Source organism: Malaclemys terrapin, chromosome 15 (assembly GCF_027887155.1).
Source record: "Malaclemys terrapin pileata isolate rMalTer1 chromosome 15, rMalTer1.hap1, whole genome shotgun sequence".
Lineage (NCBI taxonomy): Eukaryota > Metazoa > Chordata > Testudines > Emydidae > Malaclemys > Malaclemys terrapin.
The window spans coordinates 6,450,241-6,474,188 of NC_071519.1; the positions used below are offsets into that span (position 1 = coordinate 6,450,241).

Sequence of the window (23,948 nt, forward strand, 5' to 3'; positions counted from 1 at the left end):
TCTGAAGCAGAATCCTTTACAAAACCACTCCAAATCTCAGCAGTGTTAATGAGGAATGGCTTCTCAAAACATGCCAAGCTTTTTTTAATTTGGTGGCACAGTTCCAGTCACAGGACTGGATACAGGCCTGGATCAGAATCCCTGTTAGTTACCAGAGCTGCAGTTTCTATTAAAAAATAGCTATGTTTCTGCAGCTATTAGATTTCCAACACTGATTTAATTTTATATGCATTTTTAGCACCTATAAAGGATAAATTCAACAAAACCCCCACTTCTATTTCCTCAACATTTGCGTCATGAAGGGCAGCATCTCCCATACCATAGGATTAGCTAGGAGAGATCTTCTGTAGGGCCTGGATTACAAATGCTTTGGGAACCAAATACATGGACATTTTGCCTAGTTCAAAAGCACTTACCGTGGAATTCTCTCCCCAGATCATCAGAGACAATATTGACTTCAACAATTGAACAACACTGTGATCATATGCACTTCCTTCAGTTAGCTGGGGTTCTGCTGTTGTTCACCATTTCCCAGTGGAGATTTAAAATCATCGCTGTTTGTTAGCAGGTGCAGTAAATTGGAGAGTTCTCTCCTGTTGACAGAACTGCACTTGAACTTTCTCCATATCATCATGGAGGGATGGGGAAAAAGCAAAGCTGAAGTGAGAAATGACTACTTTACAAATGGTCATTTGTCTTAAATTCTCCAATAAATCTGAGCTATATTCTATCAAAGTGAACTAATATCCAATTGGGTGAAGAAACCGCCATCAGGAAAGATAGAAACCCACATCACAGAGAAAGATAATTCATGACAATGAAAGTGTCAAGTGAAATTCCAGAGCAGGTTACATCAAATTATTCAGAATCGGGACAAGAGATTCTCCCATCACATTCTCCTCTGATCCATTCAAACATACTTCACTCAGCACTGTCTCAATAGTCAATTATTTTATTTACAACATTTTTAGTATCCTAGCATCCAAATAATGGGGGATAGAACAGCCACCTTGCCAGAAGTGGCTTTACCAATAGATGGAACCTGGGATTTAAACTCCAAATGATCACACTGTGTTTGGGATCCATTTGAATTCCCCTTCCAGATCTTTGACACTTTCCTCTCCAGTCATAGCGACTCTGGTGTAGGATTAAAGATGTCAAAGCATCAACTCCAAGCACAGACAGCTGAGAACTCTTCATGACGGCACTCTCAGAAGTGGAGGGATAGAATGTGATAAAGATAAACTTTGCACATCTTAGAAAAAAGGTAACAGTTCTGCAATGATGAGTAGGGAGGGAATCTGAGTCAGCCCATCTCCTTCCAGTGTCAGAGAGGATGAATGACACTTCTTTCCCCCCTGTGACAGTGCTGCCCGTGGGAGCCAGCTGAGGTCACTCAATTAGGGTAAACTGCAAACAAAACGGGGCAGACAAACCCCAGAAGCTGGTGGTTATTCCATACTTAGGTTTACCAACCAGCCCAAAACAGCTTCTGTAGTACCTCACTGGTTACTTAGAAGTCCAAACAACACAATTCCCTTAAAGTACCCAGCCTCAGGCCTGCATTCAGACACACCTGAAAATATGATGATGATTACTGAAAATCTTATCTCATCATTTAAAAGAAAAGTTTCTTCCGATCCCAAAGGATCAGCCACATACCCAGGTCCAATTATAACTTAGATCTTACCCAAAATACACGCTTAGAGCCAATTCTTATTAACTAAGCTAAAATTTATTAAAAAAGAAAAGAGAGTGTTGGTTAAAAGATCAATATACATACAGACTTGAATTCAATTCTTGAGGTTCAGATACATAGCAGAGATGAGCTTGTAGTTGCCAAAAGTCCTTTTAGAAATAGTCCACAGGTTATAGTCCAATGTCCATATTCAGGGTGGCTCCAGTCAGTGACTGGGGATCTCAATCCTTATGGCTTAAGGTTTCCCCCTCTTGAAACCCAAAGCAGATCTGAGATGAAGAAGGATCGTGTCCAAGGATTCTTATATGTTTTCAGCAGCCTTTTGGCCTGAGAAAAACATAGGTTTAACTCCTTCTTCCAAACATCCTGGCAATTAGCACAGGGTAATTTATCCACTAAACAGTTCAGATACAGGTTACCACAACCTTCAAAGAGACACATAGACAATAATACTATTTCACTCAAGTATCTTCCTAAATGTTAATATTTCTTTTTTGATCTTCGAATCAAAGCTATAGCGATAGACAAGACTTATTTGCTTACATCACAAGACCTGAGCAAACATCTACCCTTCTATCTCTAACAATGCAGACTTGCATTTCAAAGCTCTATTCATTTACATATTTTCCTAACAAGTCTCTAAAGTTCGTCCATGGGTTAGGTCAGCCTGTGAGTTAATTAACTCTTTCTGGCCCTGTCATCTTTCAATGAGATATTATATTACACTCATAACATCACACCCCCAATGCAAAATTGATGCAGGAAGGGATGACACAAACATTACTGACTGTTATCCTAAAAGCTTCCCATCCTGGGTTCTGTCTCATTACAACTTGTATTGGGTTATAAGCCATATCAGTGTATAACAGAAATGGTTTACCCAACTCATGCTCAATAACATGATTGAATCTTTTTACAAACTCAAGGTAAAACTTGGTTAGAACAATAGTGGATTGGATCTGCTCTTGCAGCAGGATTCCTGTATTTCTCATGTGATCTTGCCAAGAGCTAAAGAACATAGCTACTTTATCCATACAAGCTCTGGCAAATGTTTGGAACCCAATTAACATCAAGTTAATGTAGATATTAATGTTGTCCACAGTATAGAAATCTTGGCATTTATTCATGAAAGCAATATGGTAGTGTGCCTTAATTTCCCTTTTTACACAGCACATCAGGTTTGGAATGTCCTTTCTCCTGTGAAAAGTTTTAATACTGTTTACAGGCATTAACAGTGCAACATTAGCATTACAAGGCCTTTTAACATATTGTGTTCTCATGTATTTCTCTTAACATGTTCAAGGGATTTTCCAAAAGATTAGGCACATTGTTGCTATTACCAAAAACTATAAAAATGTACACAGTTACAAAAATCACCATCAGCATTAACAACAAATTCATTGCAAGTGTCCATCTATAATCATTTTTGTCATGCCAGACCTTTGGCTCAACACCATTGGGGTTTGGGCCTTTTAGGGTTAACCTGTGGCTTCCCTTTGCAAAATTAAGTTCTCTCTTTCTTCCTTGTCCTGAAGGATCAAACCCTGATTTCTCTTGCTTAACAGAATTCACTGGCTGATGGGTGAGCTCTTTGTGCTAACAGCTATTAGCAAGTCTTTCTTCCCCCAGTCAGTCAGGTAATTTGCATCAACACAAACACTAGCTTTTAAATTTTCAGCTGCTACCAATTCCAAGGCTGGACTCTGTCTTACAAAGGTACCACAGAAATCCAAAGAGTGCGAGTGAGAGTTTGCTTGCTCTTCCCTGCATCCTCAAGCATTCAGCCATAAACTGTTCTGCTCTGACACACCAGTAACCAAATCTGTCCTCAGACCCTGATTCACAGACTGCTTACTCACAGAATCAGCATGGAGACATTCCTGTTCCAAAACCATTGTCTTCCCAACAAGCTGGCCACTTGGTCATAGGGCTGCTCAACTTTCTTAACAGCTCTTACTCCATCTGAGACCTTTCCAAAGCTATCCACACTGGATCTTTCAAAAGGAAAGTCAGTGGATTCATTTAGAACAGAACATTTCTGGCTGTTAGGAACTGAAACTTCCTTGATTAAATCACTTTCACACCCTTTAGCTGTATCAAGCTGCTTGCACAGATTACCATGAGGATTTCTATCCCTAGCAGTTTTTCTAAGCAACAGTTCACCCCTCACAGAAATTCTGCTCTTACCCTCTTCACCTAGGGCTTGCTCTACAGGAACACTTTTCTGAGCAACAACAGACTCTTTCTGCAAAAAGAATAGGAGTACTTGTGGCACCTTAGAGACTAACAAATTTATTTGAGCACAAGCTTTCGTCGGCTACAGTCCACTTCTTCGGATGCATAGAATGGAACATATATTGAGGAGATATATATAGACATACAGAGAGCATGAAAAGGTGGGAGTTGTCTTACCAACTCTGAGAGGCCAATAAAGTAAGAGAAAAAACTTTTGAAGTGATTGTACTGGGCTATCTTGATAATCACTTCAAAAGTTTTTTCTCTTACTTTATTGGCCTCTCAGAGTTGGTAAGACAACTCCCACCTTCTCATGCTCTCTGTATGTCTATATATATCTCCTCAATATATGTTCCATTCTATGCATCCGAGTAAGTGAGCTGTAGCCCAAGAAAGCTTATGCTCAAATAAATTTGTTAGTCTCCAAGGTGCCACAAGTACTCCTGTTCTTTTTGCAGAGACAGACTAACATGGCTGCTACTCTGAGACTCTTTCTAGGTCTTACTCATATCCAGGATCACCACTGACCCATCAGGCGGATTCCTACACAATCCCCTTTCAGGCAAACTCATAGACTTCACAGTCAAAAGGTCAGAAGCATTCTCCTTCTTGCTACAAGTTTCCCAACTGTCAGTAGGTAACACAATCAAATTACCTTCATGCTCTTCTTGTGTCCTGGCTAGGATATCACCCTGATTAGACCTCATTGCTACATCCTTTTCCAACCACACATTAGCAACAGGCCAAATACAAGCACCAGAATTGTCTGGGCTCTGGGATTTTGCTAAGACACTAATTGGATGCAACCTAATTACAGTGCCATTCTCCCCAGCAGACACAAACTGAGGACTATTCCCCTCCTGGGCTTTAGCATTATTCTCAACCATCACAGGCTGAAAGACACCTTCTGTCTGCTCCACAGACAAAGAAGAGCCAGAGACACATTCTCCTTTGCCAGACACACAGCTTGGGATTTCATTTCCCTTGTCCCAGCACACAGGGCTGTTCACAGACAACTGCTTGGAGACCGAGGTAGCTTCCTCCATAGGCAAGTCAATACCCCGACAGACATGTCCCTGCATGCCTTGCTGAGTCACAAGGTGTATCTGCCTTCTTTCAGTGGGTCAGTTGTATAGCTGATGATCTTTAATAGGCCACCAATGAGGCAAGGCAGTGCTGATTGGTGAGGCCTCATCTGGAGTACTGTGTCCAGTTTTGGGCCCCACACTACAAGAAGGATGTGGAAATATTGGAAAGAGTCCAGCGGAGGGCAACAAAAATGATTAGGGGTCTGGAGCACATGACTTATGAGGAGAGGCTGAGGGAACTGGGATTGTTTAGTCTGCAGAAGAGAAGAATGAGGGGGGATTTGATAGCTGCTTTCAACTACCTGAAGGGGGGTTCCAAAGAGGATGGAGCTCGGCTGTTCTCAGTGGTGGCAGATGACAGAACAAGGAGCAATGGTCTCAAGTTGCAGTGGGGGAGGTCTAGGTTGGATATTAGGAAACACTATTTCGCTAGGAGGGTGGTGAAGCACTGGAATGCGTTACCTAGGGAGGTGGTGGAATCTCCTTCCTTGGAGATTTTTAAGGCCCAGCTTGACAAAGCCCTGGCTGGGATGATTTAGTTGGGAATTGGTCCTGATTTGAGCCGGGGGTTGGACTAGATGACCTCCTGAAGTCCCTTCCAACCCTGATATTCTATGATGACAAATTGTCTGGGGTGTCACCCAGAAGCATAGCACAAGCTTGAAATACAGACAGTATAGATCATTTATAACTTTAAATACACAAATGATACATGCATAGAGATAGCATAATCATAACCAGCAAATCATAACCTTGTCTTAGATACTTTATTTCACCAACTTTATACAAGATTTGGTGCCACTAAAGGACCTTAGTTGCAACAATGATCTATACCAGCGGTGTCCAATACGTTCACCACTAGCCACATGTGGCTAATAGGCTATTGAATTGTGTCCAATGCATGTGGCTTTTTTATAATGTGGCTAATAAGAAAAATTCAAAACCACAAGTGTGGCTAGCATCGAATTTCTATTGGACACCACTGATCTATAAGGTCCCAGTTCATATTAATAACGTCACATTCTAACAATAACTTTGAAACAGGAAGAATGGTATTAATGTGATGCTCCCTGGTTCCCGACAGGAAGGGCACACTCGAATTAGAGACCTATTTGTCCACCCCAAAACAGGGAGAACTGCAAAAGGCAAAAATGGGCCTATCAACTGGACAAACTGGGGTAATGGTGCTGCAAACAGTCAAACAGCTTTAAAAGTTACTATGTGGGAATCAGGAAAAGTATTAAAGAAAAAAAATAATGGTAACCCTAGAGGTTTTTATGGTGTTTATCTCCTTTGCAGATTCACTGATGCCTAACATGGTCTGAATGCCAAGAGAAGGTAGTCCTACACTTAATGCATTCATAGGGTCATTCCCTTGAGTGGATTCTCTGATGCTGAAAAAGACCTGATCTTTGAGTGAAGCTTTTTCCACACTCACTGCACTCAAAGGGCCTCTCCCCATTGTGGATTCTCTGATGCCTAATAATGGATGATCTGTGAGTGAAGTTTTTCCCACACACACTGCATTCATAGGGTCTCACACCAGTGTGGATATTCTGATGTTCAGAAAGGGCTGATTTGTGAGTGAAGTTTTTCCCACACTCACTGCATTCAAAGGGCCTCTCCCCTGTGTGGATTATCTGATGCCTAATAAGGTGTGAGCTGTGATTGAAGTTTTTCCCACATTCACTACATTCATAGAGCCGCTCCCCTGTGTGGATTCTCTGATGTTCAGAAAGCACTGATCTGTGAGTGAAGCTTTTCCCACACTCACTGCATTCATAGGGCCTCTCCCCTGTGTGGATTCTCTGATGTTGAAAAAGACCTGATCTTTGAGTGAAGCTTTTCCCACACTCACTGCATTCATAGAGCCTCTCCCCTGTGTGGATTCTCTGATGTTCAGAAAGGCCTGATCTGTGAGTGAAGTTTTTCCCACACTCACTGCATTCATAGGGCCTCTCCCCTATGTGGATCATCTGATGCCTAATAAGGTGTGATCTCTGAGTGAAGCTTTTCCCACACTCACTGCATTCATAGGGCCTCTCCCCTCTGTGGATTCTCTGATGCCTAATAAGCTGTGATCTGGGAGTGAAGTTCTTCCCACACTCACTGCATTCATAGAGTTGCTTCCCTGTGTGGATTCTCTGATGACTAATAAGGGCTGAATAGTCACGTAAGTTTTTCCCACACTCAGTGAATGTATTTTTTCTCTTTCCCCTGAGGATTTCTTGCTGTGTTGTGGTTTCCTTAAGGTCCTTCTGAGTTCCTGGACAGGAAATACATTTACCCACTTTCTCCCCTGGCTGGCTTCCCTGTTCTGTTTCTGTTCTGTGCTGAATCTCACAGGATTTTCCCAGCTCATGACTCCTGGACACGTTCCTTTTCACTCTTTGCGATAATTCTCTGTGTTTATCCACTTGCTCAACATTTTCCTGCTGAGAATGTTGCTCCTCATTCTCACATACAATTGCATCACCTGCTGTGACAGAGATAGAAACCTCAACCAGGGATGGAAAGGGGAAGAGCAAAATAAAACAAGTACTGGAGAGAGGTCAAATAAAGATCAGAAACTGAATTTCCCCAAACCCTTCCTGCAAATAGGAGAGAGGAGGGGATCAATTCCGCCTTCACATCCCATCCAAATTCAGAGGGGGAAGGGAGGAAGCTACTTCTGCTAGAATCTATAGGAAGTCATAAGCTATATTTACCCTGAGGATATGACTCCTGCTAGGAACAATAATGAACTGAGAGACCTTTCAAGGGCTTTGTAGGGCATCCCAGATGTTTCCTTCAGGCACTTACAGATTCTGAGTTGGTTTAATGTTTCCTCACCTGTGCAGGGAGCTCTCAGCATCTGTCTTTCCTCTGAACCCTGGAGGTCTGGGACCCATGGTTCTTCCGCTTGTTCCAGTTGGGAGATTATATCCAGTTTGGAAACTGGAAACCCTGCTCATATGAAAGAAAACAAAGGATTTCAGGTGATTTCATTAGACTTGGTCATAAAAAACATTGTATTAATTTAATTTCAGTGCTTAGTGTGAGCTGGTGTGCCTGGGGCAGTCCTGACTGAAAATGCCAAGGTCAGGGCAGGCTGAAAAAGGGAGAGCAGATGCTCCCCAAACTAGTGGTTAACACTGAAGTTAAACTCACCGACCAGTCACAAACTGGGCTTCTGATTCCCCACACTGGTTATCAAGAAGCTGAAAAAAGAAATCACACAGCCCCATTTATTGAATTCCAGTTCTCTGATGCCCAATCAGCACCCAGGTCCAGTACAGTGAGAGGTTATTTAAAAAACTCTGCTCACAAAGTGTTCTTCTGACCCCAGAGTCAGCCATGTTACTGGGTCACTATAGGTTTGGACCTTACCCAAAATACCTTGCTGCCAGCCAATCCTTTTGTGACGTTATTGACAGAACCACCATGGAAATCACTGTTGCAACCACTGTTATATATTTGCAGCAAAAATTGTACAAAGGCTGGTGTTTGAGGTGTCTAGGACTAGGTTATGGCTTGCTGGTTATGCTTATGCTAGCTGTATGTGGGTATCATTTTTATAGTTGAAGTTATGAATATTGGCTCTATACTGTCTGTGTTGCAAAATTATGCTATGCTTCTGGGTGACATCCCACACAAGTTGGTATCAGCTCTGCCTAGCCTGCTTGATAAACCAAGAACTTTGCCATTACTGTATGGAATTGATTCCATTTAAACAATTCTAGCTCTTTTTCCTTTTATGAATAAACATTTAGGTTTCAGATTCTAAAGGATTGGCAACAGCGTGATTTGTGGGTAAGATATGATTTGTATATTGACCTTTGTCTGGGACTTGGTCCTTTGGGATCAGGAGAACTTTTTTCCTTTACTGGGGTATTGGTTTTCATAACCATTGTCCCACAAAACGAGTGGTACTGGTGGTGATACTGGGAAACTCGAGTGTCTAAGGGAATTGCTCGTGTGACTTGTGGTTAGCCAGTGTGGTAAAACCGAAGTCCTCTCTGTCTGGCTGGTTTGGTTTGCATTAGAGATGGAAAAACCCCAGCCTTGGGCTGTAACCGCCTCGCTTGAAGCAATTTGTCCTGAATTGACACTCTCAGTTGGGTCCCACCAGAACCACCATTGTTACACCTTTAGCATCAAAACTAAAGGTTTATTATAAAAGAAAAATAGAAAGAAAAAGGGAGTTGTTAAATGGGAAAGCAGTCATATACATTCCAAAATCTATATATTGGGTTCTTAGCAGTATTGGTGAGTTGCTGGCTTGAAAGTCCATCTGGAACACATCCACAGTTTGGATGGGTCATTCAGTCCTTTGTCCAAGGCTTCAGTTTGTAGAGAAGTTGCTCCAGAGGTAGGAAGAGGGACTGAAGACAAAATGGAGATGATGCAGCTACCCTTTATATTCCTTTTGCCATGTGGCTTCTACTTCCTGTATCCTACACATAAGCTTCACAGCACAGGGCATGGAAAAGCCTTGGAGTTCTCAGTACACAGGCATACCCCTGAATGTCTTGCTGACTCAATAGGTGTATGCCCTTGATCATGAGAGGGCAAACTACAGCCTGCGGGCCATATCTGGCCCGCAGGACAGTCCTGCCCAGCCCCTGAGCTCCTGGCCAGGGAGGCTAGCTCCCCCTCTTACTGTTCCCCCTTCCCTGCACCATGCCACTGTGCAAGTAGCCCTCGGCGGTGGGGGGTGCCGCGCTCCTGTCGGGCAGCATGTCTGGCTCCACATGGGCCACGTGGCTGCCAAACATGCTGCTCTGAGCAGCACGGTAAGAGGGCCGGGGGTTTGGACAAGGGGCAGGGAGTCCCAGGGGGCAGTCAGGGGACAGGGGGTGGTTGGATGGGGCTGAGGTTCTGGGTGTGTGTGTCAGGGGACAGGGAACGTGGGTGTTGGATAGGCGTGGGAGTCCCGGGGGTCTGTCAGGGGATGGGTGGGCCAATAGGGGTTGGGGCATTCAGGGGACAGGAAGCATGGGGGGTGGGAATTCGGAGGGCAGTTAGGGTGGGTGGTCTCGGGAGGGGACGGTCAGGGACAAGGAGCGGGGGGGGTGGGAATTCAGAGGGGGTGGGGCCAAGCTGTTTGGGAAGCCTTGCCTACCTGGCCCTCCATACAGTTTTGTAACCCCATGTGGCCCTTGGGCCAAAAAGTTTGCCCACCCCTGCCCTTGATCCTTTCCATGGGCTCATTGTACAGCTGATGACCGTGAATGGACCATCGAACAGCCTAGGCAGTGCTGATGCCAATATGTCTGGGGGTGTCACCCAGAAACACTGCACAAGTCTGGAAATACAGATATACTCTAAATATCTATAACTCACACTAGAAAGGAGATATAAAGATAGAAACAAAATTATCATACTTGGAAAATCATTTTACGTGCCATATCTAGGACGATTCATTGCAATTTTATCACATTATATTATTATTATTTTATTATTAATACCAAAGTGCCTCATTTCCATACAGTGTCACGCTTCGTAAACCAGTGAATTCCCAGGACCAGCTCCCGATGTCCTTGAAGATGCAAAACACTCTGCTTATGAGGGATTGAAATACCCACATATCTGCTGGGACCGGACACAGACACTCTGTCAGTCTGTACCCCTATGTTGACTCTTCAAGAAAATTATGACCAATTTTGTACATAGTATAGCTTCTGAGGTATCATTTGAAAACACATAATCTACTGAATATTATCCTCCTGTTAAAATATGTGTAGCAACACTGTATGTAAAGTTATGAGATTTTACTGTATTATATTACTGAAAAAGTTACAATTTTGGGAAACACCCACAGACCACTTCCTCAGAGACAGCAAGGCAAACAGCTGGTCAAATAGCCATTCTCTGGAGGGGGAAGGTGTGAGGAAGACATTTACATTCCTTCAGAGGGACCACTAGAAGCTCATATCTACAACAGACAGCCTGTCACCATGACTCAGCTGAGAACTGAAGTTGTTTCTAGTACAAAGGACTGAGTTATAAAAAGAGGTGAGGAAAATGCTTGACAATCTCTCTCTCTCTCCCCTTTCCCTCTGCTCATGACAACTCCTGAAGAACTGAACTTGGGCGGCAGGGACAGGTTAGGGGGAGTCCTGGCTGAAACAAAAGCCAGCCTTCTCAGCGTATGGTGAGAGAAACATTTGCTTTGAATCCGTTTTCGTTTGTCAAGTTAAACATTGGTTTGTGTTTTATCTAGCATTTCTTTTGTAAACAATTCTGACTTTAATGCCTCATTACCCATAGTCACTTAACTACCAAAAAAAATAAAATAAAAGATTTTAACAATCTTGTTTAATCCAAACACACTGGTTAGATAGAACAATAAAAGTGTGTTGGAAACTCCATTTAGGATAACAAGGCTGGTGCATGTCATTTTCCACTGATTAAATGACAGACTTCATATAAGCTTGTGTTGTTCAGTAATGTGCTGGACAGGGCAAGATGCACATTTCTGGGGGAAGACTGGGAGCAGAGAATTTTCTGGGGTTCTCTGGTGGTGTACTGTAATTTTTTATAGACTTTAAGGTCAGAAGGGACCATTATGATCATCTAGTCTGACCTCCTGCACAATGCAGGCCACAGAATCTCACCCACCCACTCCTGTAACAAACCCCTAACCTATGTCTGAGTTATTGAAGTCCTCAGATCGTGGTTTGAAGACATCAAGCTGCAGAGAATCCTCCAACAAGTGACCCGTGCCCCATGCTGCAGAGGAAGGCGAAAAACCTCTAGGGCCTCTGCCAATCTGCCCTGGAGAAAAATTCCTTCCCGACCTCAAATATGGCGATCAGTTAAACCCTGAGCATGTAGGCAAGACTCACCAGCCAGCACCCAGGAAAGAATTATCTGTAGTAACTCAGATCCCACCGCATCTAACATCCCTTCACAGACCACTGGGCATACTTACCTGCTCATAATCAAAGATCAATTGCCAAATTAATTGCCAAAATTAGGCTATCCCATCATACCATCCCCTCCATAAACTTATCAATCTTAGTCTTGAAGCCAGATATGTCTTTTGCCCCCACTATTCCCCTTGGAAGGCTGTTCCAGAACTTTACTCCTCTGATAGTTAGAAACCTTCATCTAATTTCAAGTCTAAACTTCCTAGTGTCCAGTTTATATCCATTTCTTCTTGTGTCCACATTGGTACTAAGCTGAAATAATTCCTCTCCCTCCCTAATATTTATCCCTCTGATATATTTATAAAGAGCAATCATATCCCCCCTCAACCTTCTTTTGGTTAGGCTAAACAAGCCAAGCTCTTTGAGTCTCCTTTCATAGGACAGGTTTTCGATTCCTCGGATCATCCTAGTAGCCCTTCTCTGTACCTGTTCCAGTTTGAATTCATCCTTCTTAAACATGGGAGACCAGAACTGCACACAATATTCAAGATGAGGTCTCACCAGTGCCTTGTCTAATGGTACTAACACCTCCTTATCTTTGCTGGAAATACCTTGCCTGATGCATCCCAAGACCGCATTAGCTTTTTTCATGGCCATATCACATTGGCGGTTCATAGTCATCCTGTGATCAACCAGTACTCTGAGGTCCTTCTCCTCCTCTGTTACTTCCAACTGATGTGTCCCCAATTTATAACCAACATTCTTGTTATTAATCCCTAAATACATGACTTTGACTTTTCACTATTAAATTTCATCCTAGTACTATTACTCCAGTTTACAAGGTCATCCAGACCTTCCTGTATGATATCCCGGTCCTTCTCTGCATTGGCAATACCTCCCAGCTTTGTGTCATCCACAAACTTTATTAGCACATTCCCACTGTTTGTGCCAAGGTCAGTAATAAAAAGATTAAATAAGATTGGTCCCAAAACCGATCCCTGAGGAACTCCACTAGTAACCTCCTTCCAGCCTGAAAGTTCACCTTTCAGTACGACCTGTTGTAGTCTCCCCTTTAACCAGTTCCTTATCCACCTTTCAATTTTCATATTGATCCCCATCTTTTCCAATTTAACTAATAATTCCCCATGTGGAACCGCATCAAATGCCTTACTGAAATCGAGGTAAATTAGATCCACTGCATTTCCTTTGTCTAAAAGATCTGTTACCTTCTCAAAGAAGGAGATTAGGTTGGTTTGGCATGATCTACCTTTAGTAAAACCATGTTGTATTTTGTCCCAATTACCATTGACCCCAATGTCCTTAACCACTTTCTTCTTCAAATTTTTTTCCCCAAGACCTTACATACTACAGATGTCAAACTAACAGGCCTATAAGAACATAAGAAAGGCCGTACCGGGTCAGACGAAAGGTCCATCTAGCCCAGTATCCTGTCTACCGACAGTGGCCAATGCCAGGTGCCCCAGAGGGAGTGAACTTAACAGGCAATGATCAAGTGATCTCTCTCCTGCCATCCATCTCCATCCTCTGACAGACAGAGGCTAGGGACACCATTCCTTACCCGTCCTGGCTAATAGCCATTAATGGACTTAACCACCATGAATTTATCCAGTTCTCTTTTAAACTCTGTTATAGTCCTAGCTTTCACAACCTTCTCAGGTAAGGAGTTCCACAAGTTGACTGTGCGCTGCGTGAAGAAGAACTTCCTTTTATTTGTTTTAAACCTGCTGCCTATTAATTTCATTTGATGACCCCTAGTTCTTGTATTATGGGAATAAGTAAATAACTTTTCCTTATCCACTTTCTCCACATCACTCATGATTTTATATACACCTCTATCATATGCCCCCTTAGTCTCCTCTTTTCCAAGCTGAAGAGTCCTAGCCTCTTTAATCTCTCCTCATATGGGACCCATTCCAAACCCTTAATCATTTTAGTTGTCCTTTTCTGAACCTTTTCTAGTGCCAGTATATCTTTTTTGAGATGAGGAGAACACATCTGTACGCAGTATTCGAGATGAGGGCGTACCATCGATTTATATAAGGGCAATAATATATTCTCACTCTTATTCTCTATCCCCTTTTTAATGATTCCTAACATCCTGTTTGCTTTTTTGACCGCCTCTCCACACTGCGTGGACATTTTCAGAGAACTATCCACGATGACTCCAAGATCTTTTTCCTGACTTGTTGTAGCTAAATTAGCCCCCACCAGATTGTATGTATAGTTGGGGTTATTTTTTCCAATGTGCATTACTTTACATAGTATAGCCTATAGTTACTCGGATCACTTTTTTCCCCTTTCTTAAAAACAGGAACAATGTTAGCAATTCTCCAGTACGGTACAACCCCTGAGTTTACTGATTCATTAAAAATTCTTGCTAATTGGGCTTGCAATTTTATGTGCCAGTTCCTTTAATATTCTTGGATGAAGATTATCTAGGCCCTCCGATTTTGTCCCATTAAGCTGTTCAAGTTTGGCTTCTACCTCGGATGTGGTAATATCTACCTCCATATCCTCATTCCCATTTGTCATCCTACCATTATCCCTAAGCTCCTCATTAGCCTCATTAAAGACTGAGGCAAAGTATTTGTTTAGATATTGGGCCATGCCTAGATTATCCTTAACCTCCATTCCATCCTCAGTGTTTAGCAGTCCCACTTCTTCTTTCATTGTTTTCTTCTTATTTATATAGCTATAGAACCTTTTACTATTGGTTTTAATTCCCTTTGCAAGGTCCAACTCTACATGGCTTTTGGCCTTTCTCACTTTATCCCTACATGTTCTGACCTCAATAAGGTGGCTTTCCTTGCTAATCCCTCCCATCTTCCACTCCTTGTAGGCTTTCTGCTTTTTCTTAATCACCTCTCTGAGATGCTTGCTCATCCAGCTTGGTCTACAACTCCTGCATATGATTTTTTCCCCCTTTCTTGGGATGCAGGCTTCTGATAGTTTCTGCAACTTCGACTTGAAGTAATTCCAGGCCTCCTCTGCCTTTAGATCCACAAGTTCTTCAGTCCAATCCACTTCCCTAACTAATTTCCTTAATTCTTTAAAGTTAGCCCTTTTGAAATCAAAAACCCTAGTCCCAGATCTATTTTTGTTTATCCTTCCATTTAGTTTGAACTGAATTAGCTCATGATCACTCGAACCAAGGTTGTCCCCTACAACCATTTCTTCTACGAGGTCCTCACTACTCACCAAAACCAAATCTAAAATGGCATCCTCTCTTGTTGGTTCTTCAACTACTTGGTGAAGAAATCCATCAGCTATCACATCCAGAAAAATCTGAGCCCTATTATTATTACTAGCACTTGTCCTCCAGTCTGGGAAGCTAAAGTCTCCCATGATCACACAATTCCCACTAGTGGTTACTTCATTAAAAACATTAAAGAGGTCTCTATCCATATCCAAATCAGATCCCGGCGGTTTGTAGCACACCTCAAGCAATATCTCAGGGGAGGCTCTAGTAGCTTTCTTTCCCAATGTGATTTTTGCCCAGACAGATTCTGTCTTATCCATTCCATCACTTCTTATTTCTTTACAGTTTACCTCATCATTGATATACAATGCTACTCCACCACCTTTGCCTTTATTTCTGTCTTTCCTAAACATCACATAGCCTTCAATACCTGTACTCCAGTCATGACTACTATTCCACCATGTTTCTCTTATCCCTATAATATCCGGTTTCACTTCCTGCACCAGTAGCTCTAGTTCCTGCATTTTGTTACCTAGGCTCCTCGCATTAGTGTGCAAACATCTTAATTTTTGCCATTTGGCTTCTCTCACATTCTTTACCCGGTTAGGCACAGACATTCTACCACCAGTATCACCTATTAGACTGATATCTACACTACCCTTCCTCCTTATGTCCATTCTCCTGCCCACGGCTGTATCCTTTCTTACTTTGTTTTCTTCCCTCTCAATGTCAAATTCTGGCATGGAGATTACCTGGACATCTCCCAACCATCTCCCTCAAATTCCTAGTTTAAAGATCTCTTAATCGGTTGTGCCAGCCTCCATCCTAGAAGTCTATTTCCCTCCTTACTCAGGTGAAGTCCATCCCGAGAGAACAGTCCTCTGTCCATGAATGCTTCCCAGTGGCCATACATCCCAAAGCCCTCCTTATAGCACCACTGCCTGAGCCATCTGTTGATTGCCATAATCTTGTCATACCTTTGTTGCCCTTCTCTAGGAACAGGCCGAATCCCACTGAAGATCACCTGAGCCTCGATTTCCTTAAGCATCTTCCCCAGTCTGGCATAGTCTCCCTTGATACGTTCCAGCGAGAATCTAGCTGTATCATTTGTTCCCACATGAAGGACAATCAACAGATCCTTTCCCACTCCCGTTAGGATCCTTTTCAGCCTCAGGTTCACATCCCGTATCTTAGGACCCGGCAGACAGCACACCCTTCTGTTCTCCGGATCAGCTCTAGTTACAGGCCTGTCTATTCTTCTCAGTAAGGAGTCCCCAATCACGTAGATCTGCTTTTTCCTGGTGACAGTGTGATTCTCCGGTCTATCCCCTGTTCACTCTGGCTGCAAGTCCTCTCGATTTCTATTGTCCCTTGCAATCCTCCGCAACCCATCCCATATCCTCCTGGGGCTCATATTTGGTGTGGTCTCCATTAACTCTTCCCCTCTTCGTATAGGACTAGCTGCTCTTCTCTTCTTCCTTGCCCTCTCACCTTCAGCTGATTAGCAGCACTCAATACTGTGTGGCTGGGAGCGAGTTACATGCTGGAGACTGTGTGTTACCTGCCCCGCAGTGGCTTTTCTCACAGTAAAGCAGTGTAAAAGGCAACCCAGCCTGGGGAACTGAGGGGACACATCTGTTCAACAGTCCAGATTGTACTGTGGTTAATGTCACAGACACTCAATTTCAAAGAGTCTCCTAAAACACAGAGAAAATAAATCCATGTCCCAGAAATCAAAGTCTCCAGAGAGAGGGCAAGTCTCCCTGGCATTGCTTCTTGCTGACAGAGAGGTCCAGAGACAATGAGAGAGTCCTGGGGAAGCTGGAAACAGTAAGCATGGGCTGGTGGGGTTCAGTGGAGAAAGGGAACAGGAAGGACAGGGATATTACTGAATGCAGGATCTCAGCAGTACTAGATGACAGGATAGCAATAATGCAGCCCATTGGAAAACATAATCCCAACTATACATATAAAATGATGGGGTCTAAATTAGCTGGTTCCACTCAAGAGACGGATCTTGGAGTCACTGTGGATAGTTCCCTGAAAACATCCACTCAATGTGCAGAGGCAGTCAAAAAGCGAACAGAATGTTGGGAATCATTAAGAAAGGGATAGATAAGACAGAAAATATCAAATTGACTCTATATAAATTCATAGTATGCCCATATCTCAAATACTGCATGCAGATGTGGTCGCCCCATCTCAAAGAAGATATAATGGAATTGAAAAAGGTTTAGAAAAGGGCAAAAAAATGAGTAGGGGTATGGAACAGCTTCTGTATGAGGAGAGATTAAAAAGACTGGGACTGTTCAGCTTGGAAAAGAGACAAGTGGGGAGAGGAGAGAGGTCTATAAAATCATGACTGGCATGGAGAAAGTAAATAAGGAAGTTATTTACTTCTTCTCATAACACAAGGACTAGGAATCACCAAAAAAAAAAAAAAAAAAAAAGTGTATAGGCAACAGATATAAAACAAACAAAACAAAAAAAGTGTGTCTTCACACAGTGCACAGTCAACCTCTGGAACTCTTAACCAGAGGAGGTTGTGAAGGCCAAGACTATAACAGGGTTCAAAAAAAAGAACATGATAAATTCATGGAGGATAGGTTCATCAATGGCCATGAGCTAGGGTGGGCAGGGAAGACGTCTGTAGCTTCTTTTTGCTATAAACTGGCAAAGCATGACAGGTGATGGATCATTTGATGATTACCTGTTGTGTTCATTCCCTCTGGAGCGCCTGGCATTGGCCACTGTCTGAAGACAGTATGCAAGGCTGGGTGGATCTTTGGACAGACCCAGTATGGCTGTTTTTATGTACTAGGGAATCGAGTGAGTCCAGTGAAATGGGATGGAGTAGGAAAAATCCCTGGGTGTGGAGAACACTGGGAAATTAGAAGCTATAATTCAGGAGCAACAGACTAATTAGTCTGGAAAAGCAGAATGTGAAAAATAAGAATCAGGGTCTTGTGACTTCAGGAACGAGGGATTCAAATCCAAGGAGCCTGCAGAGAAGAGAGATTGTGGCTATTTCACATGGTGATGGGGGAGCAAGACTCTCCACGTCTCAAGAAGTTTCATTACCAACCTAAGCCATTTTCACATGCTGGTGTGAAATCCAGAGCAGTGAGGAGTTGTGTCATCTGTAATCCTGGGTGAGATTCAGTGTTCTGCTGCTGGAGCTCCCTTGTCTGGATACCAACAGCCAGCATTCAAGAACACACTGAGTGTCTGTGAGATATAATTAACCCTGGACCAGCAGCTCTGAATCCAGCAACCTATTTGCTACACCCCAAGCACGTTCTGGTCCGGGTGGAGTAGGCTCAGGGTTTGAGTGAAGGTCAGAGGTAGGAAGCTTCTGTTCGTTATGCTGGACCTAACCCCCCGTTTTACTTGAGCAAAGAGATATTTGACACTGTGTGACACTGCTCCTGTGCTCTGATCTCAAAGTTTTCTGCAGGAGGGGAGGGGCTCTGGCAGTGTGTGTGTCACTGGCATATTGGGGTGATGCTGAAACAGGACAGAGTAGAGGTGGTATTGTGGAGGTGGCATGAACTTTAACTCTTCATTTCCCCTTCCAAGAACTGAGGGGACGGGAATCCTTACCCAGCGAGGTCACATTCTCATAGTTCTCCTGCATGACGTCCCTGTAGAGAGTTCTCTGAGCGGGATCCAGCAGAGCCCACTCTTCCCTGGTGAAATACACAGCCACCTCCTCGAAGGTCACTGGCCCCTGAAATAGCAAGAGTCCAACACTCAGTACCTGCTTCCCCACTCACACTCCAAATCAAATGGAAGCTCTGGTAGATCGCAATCAACAGAGTCCCACTCCCAGCCCGCTCAGAGCATCCTGGAAACACCAGGGTGAGGGGACGAAGAGAGAGCCCCTTGTCTCTCCCAGCAGATCCATCACACACCTACTAGCCACCAACTGATACAGGAGATGGAGCCACTAGCAGGGTCCAGGGAGAGTTCCGTGGAAGGAAGCCCAACACCCTCCTCATTGTGAGAAGCTGCATTTCTTTAGCCCCATGAAGGTAGGTTATTTTCTGTTGAACAAATTAGAGCATTTCCACCTCCTAACCTCATGGGTCTGTTCCTAGAGTCTAGGCCACTTATTAGACAACTCCCAGCAGATTTGCCACAACCTGTCCTCCTCCCTTTCCCACCCTGTGAATTTTCTGCCCACTCCAACCTCCAAACCAGACTGTGCAAACCTTCCCCATCTCTGGTGTATTTGGTGTCCCTCTCCTTCCTGCAGGAACCCACCAGCAACCCCCCAATAATCCCTACCTGAACTTGTTCCACTGCAGCCATTTTTCTCCCCTGTCCCATGGGAGGATGGGATGAGCTGGAGCGAAACAGGGATGTCATTCTGCAGCCTGGGAGGGTGAGAAGGGTAATTGTGAGGATTTCAGAACAGGCTTTAGTTCATTTCACATCACGATTCCCCCAGGCCCCTTCCCTGCAGACAGACATCCTAGAGTCTGCCATGCTGGGAAAATGCTTGATCTCTTTATTACAGTGTAGACCTGGCCCCTACTGCCAGTCTAAGCCCACAGAGAGATTTTTAACCTCCTTTCTCCCCATCCCGTAACAAAGACACTGAACACAATGCTAGAAAAGAGCTGAACCAAAGGAGTCACTGTGGGGATTCTCTTGGACACTGACCCCACAGCAGTAGGAATATGGAGTGAGGAACTGGCTTTTCCTCTGTCTGATCCTTTTCTTGTTTACTGGAAAGTGATTCTGCCCAGGGATCATAGACCCATAGAATATCAGGGTTGGAAGGGACCTCAGGAGGTCACCTAGTCCAACCCCCTGCTCAAAACAGGGCCAGTCCCCAATTTTTGGCCCAATTGGCCCCCTTAAGGATTGAACCCACAACCCTGGGTTGAGGAGGCCAATGCTCAAACCACTGAGCTATAACTCCCCCCCCCCAATGCTGCAATACATGTGTATGGGTGGATTAGAGAGCTGGAAATCTCTCCCTCAATTCATTTCTACCACTACCCCTTTCAGTCTCTCCTTCCCCTGTCCTCTCTCCCTGCCCCTCTGGCTGCAAAAGTCCCATTCCTGGGTGCTTTGCTCTCCCATGGCTGGATTTTCTCCTGGCAATTGCTAATGGGAGGAGAAATGGGGGGGAGGGGAGGGAGGGGGGGCTGTTTGTGCAGAGTCACTTTCATGCCAGTCCACAGCACTTTCCCTGATAAGAGGGAATTTTATATTGCTATAAAATAACTAGCTGGAAAAGAGGGACTGTTTGACTGGATTTTATATGACTGTCTAATACATAAACAGAAAGTGATAGTTCCCCCTCCCTCCCCCTGCCACCATGCACATGGGCAGCAGGGAGCCCTTTGAGGAGCTGCTTTAAGGGGGGGGAGCTGGAAGGCTTCCTGGGTGAGGGAAGGTGCAGCAGTGGGGGATGGGCAGGTGACTAGTAACTGGGGGCCGGGGGCAACTGTGTTAATTAGGGGGGAACAAGTGGGATTGGAAAACCGGGGTCTGGGCAGTCTCCATGGGGGACACATATTCCTCCCTTCGCTACCCCGGCAGAGAACGGGCATCTCATCCCATCCCCACTCCAGGGGGGACATGTTTCGGGGAATGACTCAGGGCAACAATTTCCCACCTAAACAAGAAGAAATCGCTGCAGCTAAAATGGGTGAGAAAATCCCCCACATCGGAGAGATTTTAAATTGACATTTGAGACTCATGGAGAGAACGGGGAAATCGGGGGAGAGAAGAGAGCTGATCATTTGAGGGGAAAGGGGGGAATCTGCCCGGATTTTACAGCCACGTGTGAGATACCGAGAGAGAAAAGTTTCAGAGTAGCAGCAGGTTGTAGATCTCTGATGATGCGCTGGAGAGGTTTTAGTTGGGGGCTGAAGGTGACAGCTAGTGGTGTTCTGTTATTTTCTTTGTTGGGCCTGTCTTGTAGGAGGTGACTTCTGGGTACTCGTCTGGCTCTGTCAATCTGTTTTTTCACTGTTTTGTATACCCACCTGCTGAAGTGAAAAAACAGATTGACAGAGCCAGACGAGTACCCAGAAGTCACCTCCTACAAGACAGGCCCAACAAAGAAAATAACAGAACACCACTAGCTGTCACCTTCAGCCCCCAACTAAAACCTCTCCAGCGCATCATCAGAGATCTACAACCTATCCTCAAAGATGATCCTTTACTCTCACAGATCTTGGGAGACAGACCTGTCCTCGCTTACAGACAACCCCCCAACCTAAAGCAAATACTCACCAGCAACCTACATCACTGAACAAAAACACTGACCCAGGAACCTATCCTTGTAACAAAGCCCGATGCCAACTCTGTCCACATATCTATTCAAGTGACATCATCATAGGACCTAATAACATCAGCCATACCATCAGGGGCTCATTCACCTGCACATCTACCAATGTGCCAAACTGCCATGTACATTGGCCAAACCGGACAGTCTCTACGCAAAAGAATTAATGGACACAAATCTGACATCAGGAATCATAATACTCAAAAACCAGTGGGAGAACACTTTAACCTGTCTGGCCATTCAATGACAGACATGCGTGTGGCTATCTTACAACAGAAAAAGTTCAAAAACAGATTCCAACGAGAGACTGCTGAGCTAGAATTGATATGCAAACTAGATACAATCAACTCAGGATTGAACAAGGACTGGGAATGGCTGAGCCATTACAAACATTGAATCTATCTCCCCTTGTAAGTATGCTCACACTTCTTATCAAACTGTCTGTACTGGGCTATCTTGATTATCACTTCAAAAGTTTTTTTCTCTTACTTAATTGGCCTCTCAGAGTTGGTAAGACAACTCCCACCTGTTCATGCATGTGTATGTGTGTATATATATCTCCTCAATATATGTTCCATTCTATATGCATCCGAAGAAGTGGGCTGTAGTCCACGAAAGCTTATGCTGTAATAAATTTGTTAGTCTCTAAGGTACCACAAGTACTCCTGTTCTTTTTGAGAGAGAAAAGGGGAAGAAGAACTAGAGAGAATTTGTATCGGGTGTAAGAGGCAAGTGGTACAAACAGGGACCGGATCCAATTAACTCCCCTCCCCCCACCCGCCACTTCTCCCCCGGGGATTTCCTGCTGCACAGAGACAGTTCAACCCCCCCCTCACTGACCCTCAAGGGACCCCCCAGCAGGCCCCCGTCTCTGCCCCCCCCCCAATCCCAGCGGTGCCGGGGACAGATCCTGCTGCAGCTCCACTGGGGCCGAGGAAGCTCCGAGGCTTCGCCCAGGTTCCCCGGGGCGGAGAGTCACTTTCCTGCCCGGCCCCAGCGCCCCCCCCCCGCCCGGGGTCTCTCACTCACCGGGTGAACTCCGGAGAAAGCCCCCCCGGCCGGATCACACGGAGGCAGCACTGATAGTGACGTTGGCCGGGGGAGAGGGGAGGATGAACGGGACTGGAACACAGCATGCGCAGTAACAGCTGCTGAAACCCTCCCTTCTCGGGGCAGGCTGGGAGATGTAGTTCCTACCCCTCCCAGGAGCGAAAGTGACATAGGGAGGGGAAAAGGACGAGCCCGAGCCCGACTGCGAACGCGCGCGGGGCGCTGCGGCTCTGCCTGCCTCGTGCGGGGCCGTTGGAGCCTCTCCCGGAGCCGGAGAAGGGATTTGTGCCGCTCAAGCTCTGGGCATGCGCAGATCGGGGGCAAGTCCCGCATGCGCAGAGGCAGCGCTCACCCGCTGCTGCTCCCTGGCGCTGCGGGGCCGGGGGAGCAGGAGGGTCTGTGCCGGGGAGACCCATTAACCCCCCCGTGCCCGGCCCGCGCCCTGCTCCCGCTGGAGCTGCCCCGGGCTCTGCCCGCCCCGCTGCGGCGCTGCAGCCTCCAGGTACCGGAGCGAGCCCCGGGGGCGGGGCCGGGCGGTGACTCTGCCCCAGTGTCCGTGGGGGGGACCCGGCATCTCGCAGCGCCGGGATCTGCTCCCTGGGGGCAGCGCCCGCGGGGGGCTCGGAGCTGCTGTCCCCGCAGGAGCCCAACGCCCCCGGGCCCGGCCCGGCTCTGCCCTGGGGCCCCACGGGGGGAGGGGACCGGCCCGGCCCCCACTGGGGTCCCTGCGTGGGGCTGGACGGGGCCTGCCGGGGGGGGGGGGAGACCTGGGAAAGTGGCGGATGGAAAATGTCTGTGCAGCCCGGACATGGCCCGGGGAGGAGAAGAGCAGGTGACCCCCGGGGATCAGGGAGAGGAAGGGGGAGCTGGTGTGATGCCACGTATAGCAACCCTCCCATTTTGCAACTGGGTGCGGTTTCCGCCACGCAACGTGACATCTGGGTTACGGGAGCAGGGTCTGTTTGTGTCGCTGCCCCCTCCCGTGGGGACCCCCCCATCCTCTCCTGTCTTGCCCCCTTTCTCTTTAGAGAGCAATGAGCAACATCCAGGGTGACCCCCCTTTCCCTCAATTTCCTGAGAAAGTCTCTGTTCCTTCCCCCCCCCCCCACTAGTCACATTCCCAGCCCCACTGCCAGTCCCTCCCCACAGCCAGTGACCTTCTGGCTCCATCCCCACTCCTTTCCCCTGTGAAAGCCACATCACCCAGGGCTCTGCTGGCCATGTGAATATGTGACCAGATGACTCCATCCCATTCTGTTGTTGATTGAATATCCCTGTATAATCCCCTCAAATTTCCCCTCCTTTCCCTTGAACGGTGACATAAAATCTCCCCAGATGTTGGTGCTTCTCTCTTACATTGGCAAATATTTAGTTTGTGCCCCATTTTCTCCTCAGTTCTGAAATACTGAAATTCTTGAAAATCTTCCTGCTTTTCTCTCCAGGTGTCTGACTGAGATCAGGGCTCTTAACGTACTGAGTGTGGAACAGGCCTTGC

At 45.5% G+C, this 23,948-nt stretch overlaps 1 protein-coding gene and 1 pseudogene across 1 annotated transcript; one reads left to right on the plus strand and one right to left on the minus strand.

The window, feature by feature from the left end:
- The window catches only part of LOC128823351 (zinc finger protein 420-like), a 208,361-nt pseudogene that overhangs the window by 132,248 nt on the left and 52,165 nt on the right, over positions 1-23,948 (plus strand).
- On the minus strand, positions 6,308-22,679 carry LOC128823037 (zinc finger protein OZF-like). The gene is made up of 5 exons (XM_054005068.1): positions 22,433-22,679; positions 19,387-19,475; positions 18,700-18,826; positions 7,855-7,968; positions 6,308-7,501 (listed from the first exon to the last, which is right to left on the minus strand). The coding sequence occupies exons 2-5, from the start codon at positions 19,465-19,467 to the stop codon at positions 6,390-6,392; spliced, it is 1,434 nt and encodes a 477-aa protein (XP_053861043.1). The 5' UTR covers positions 19,468-19,475; positions 22,433-22,679; the 3' UTR covers positions 6,308-6,389.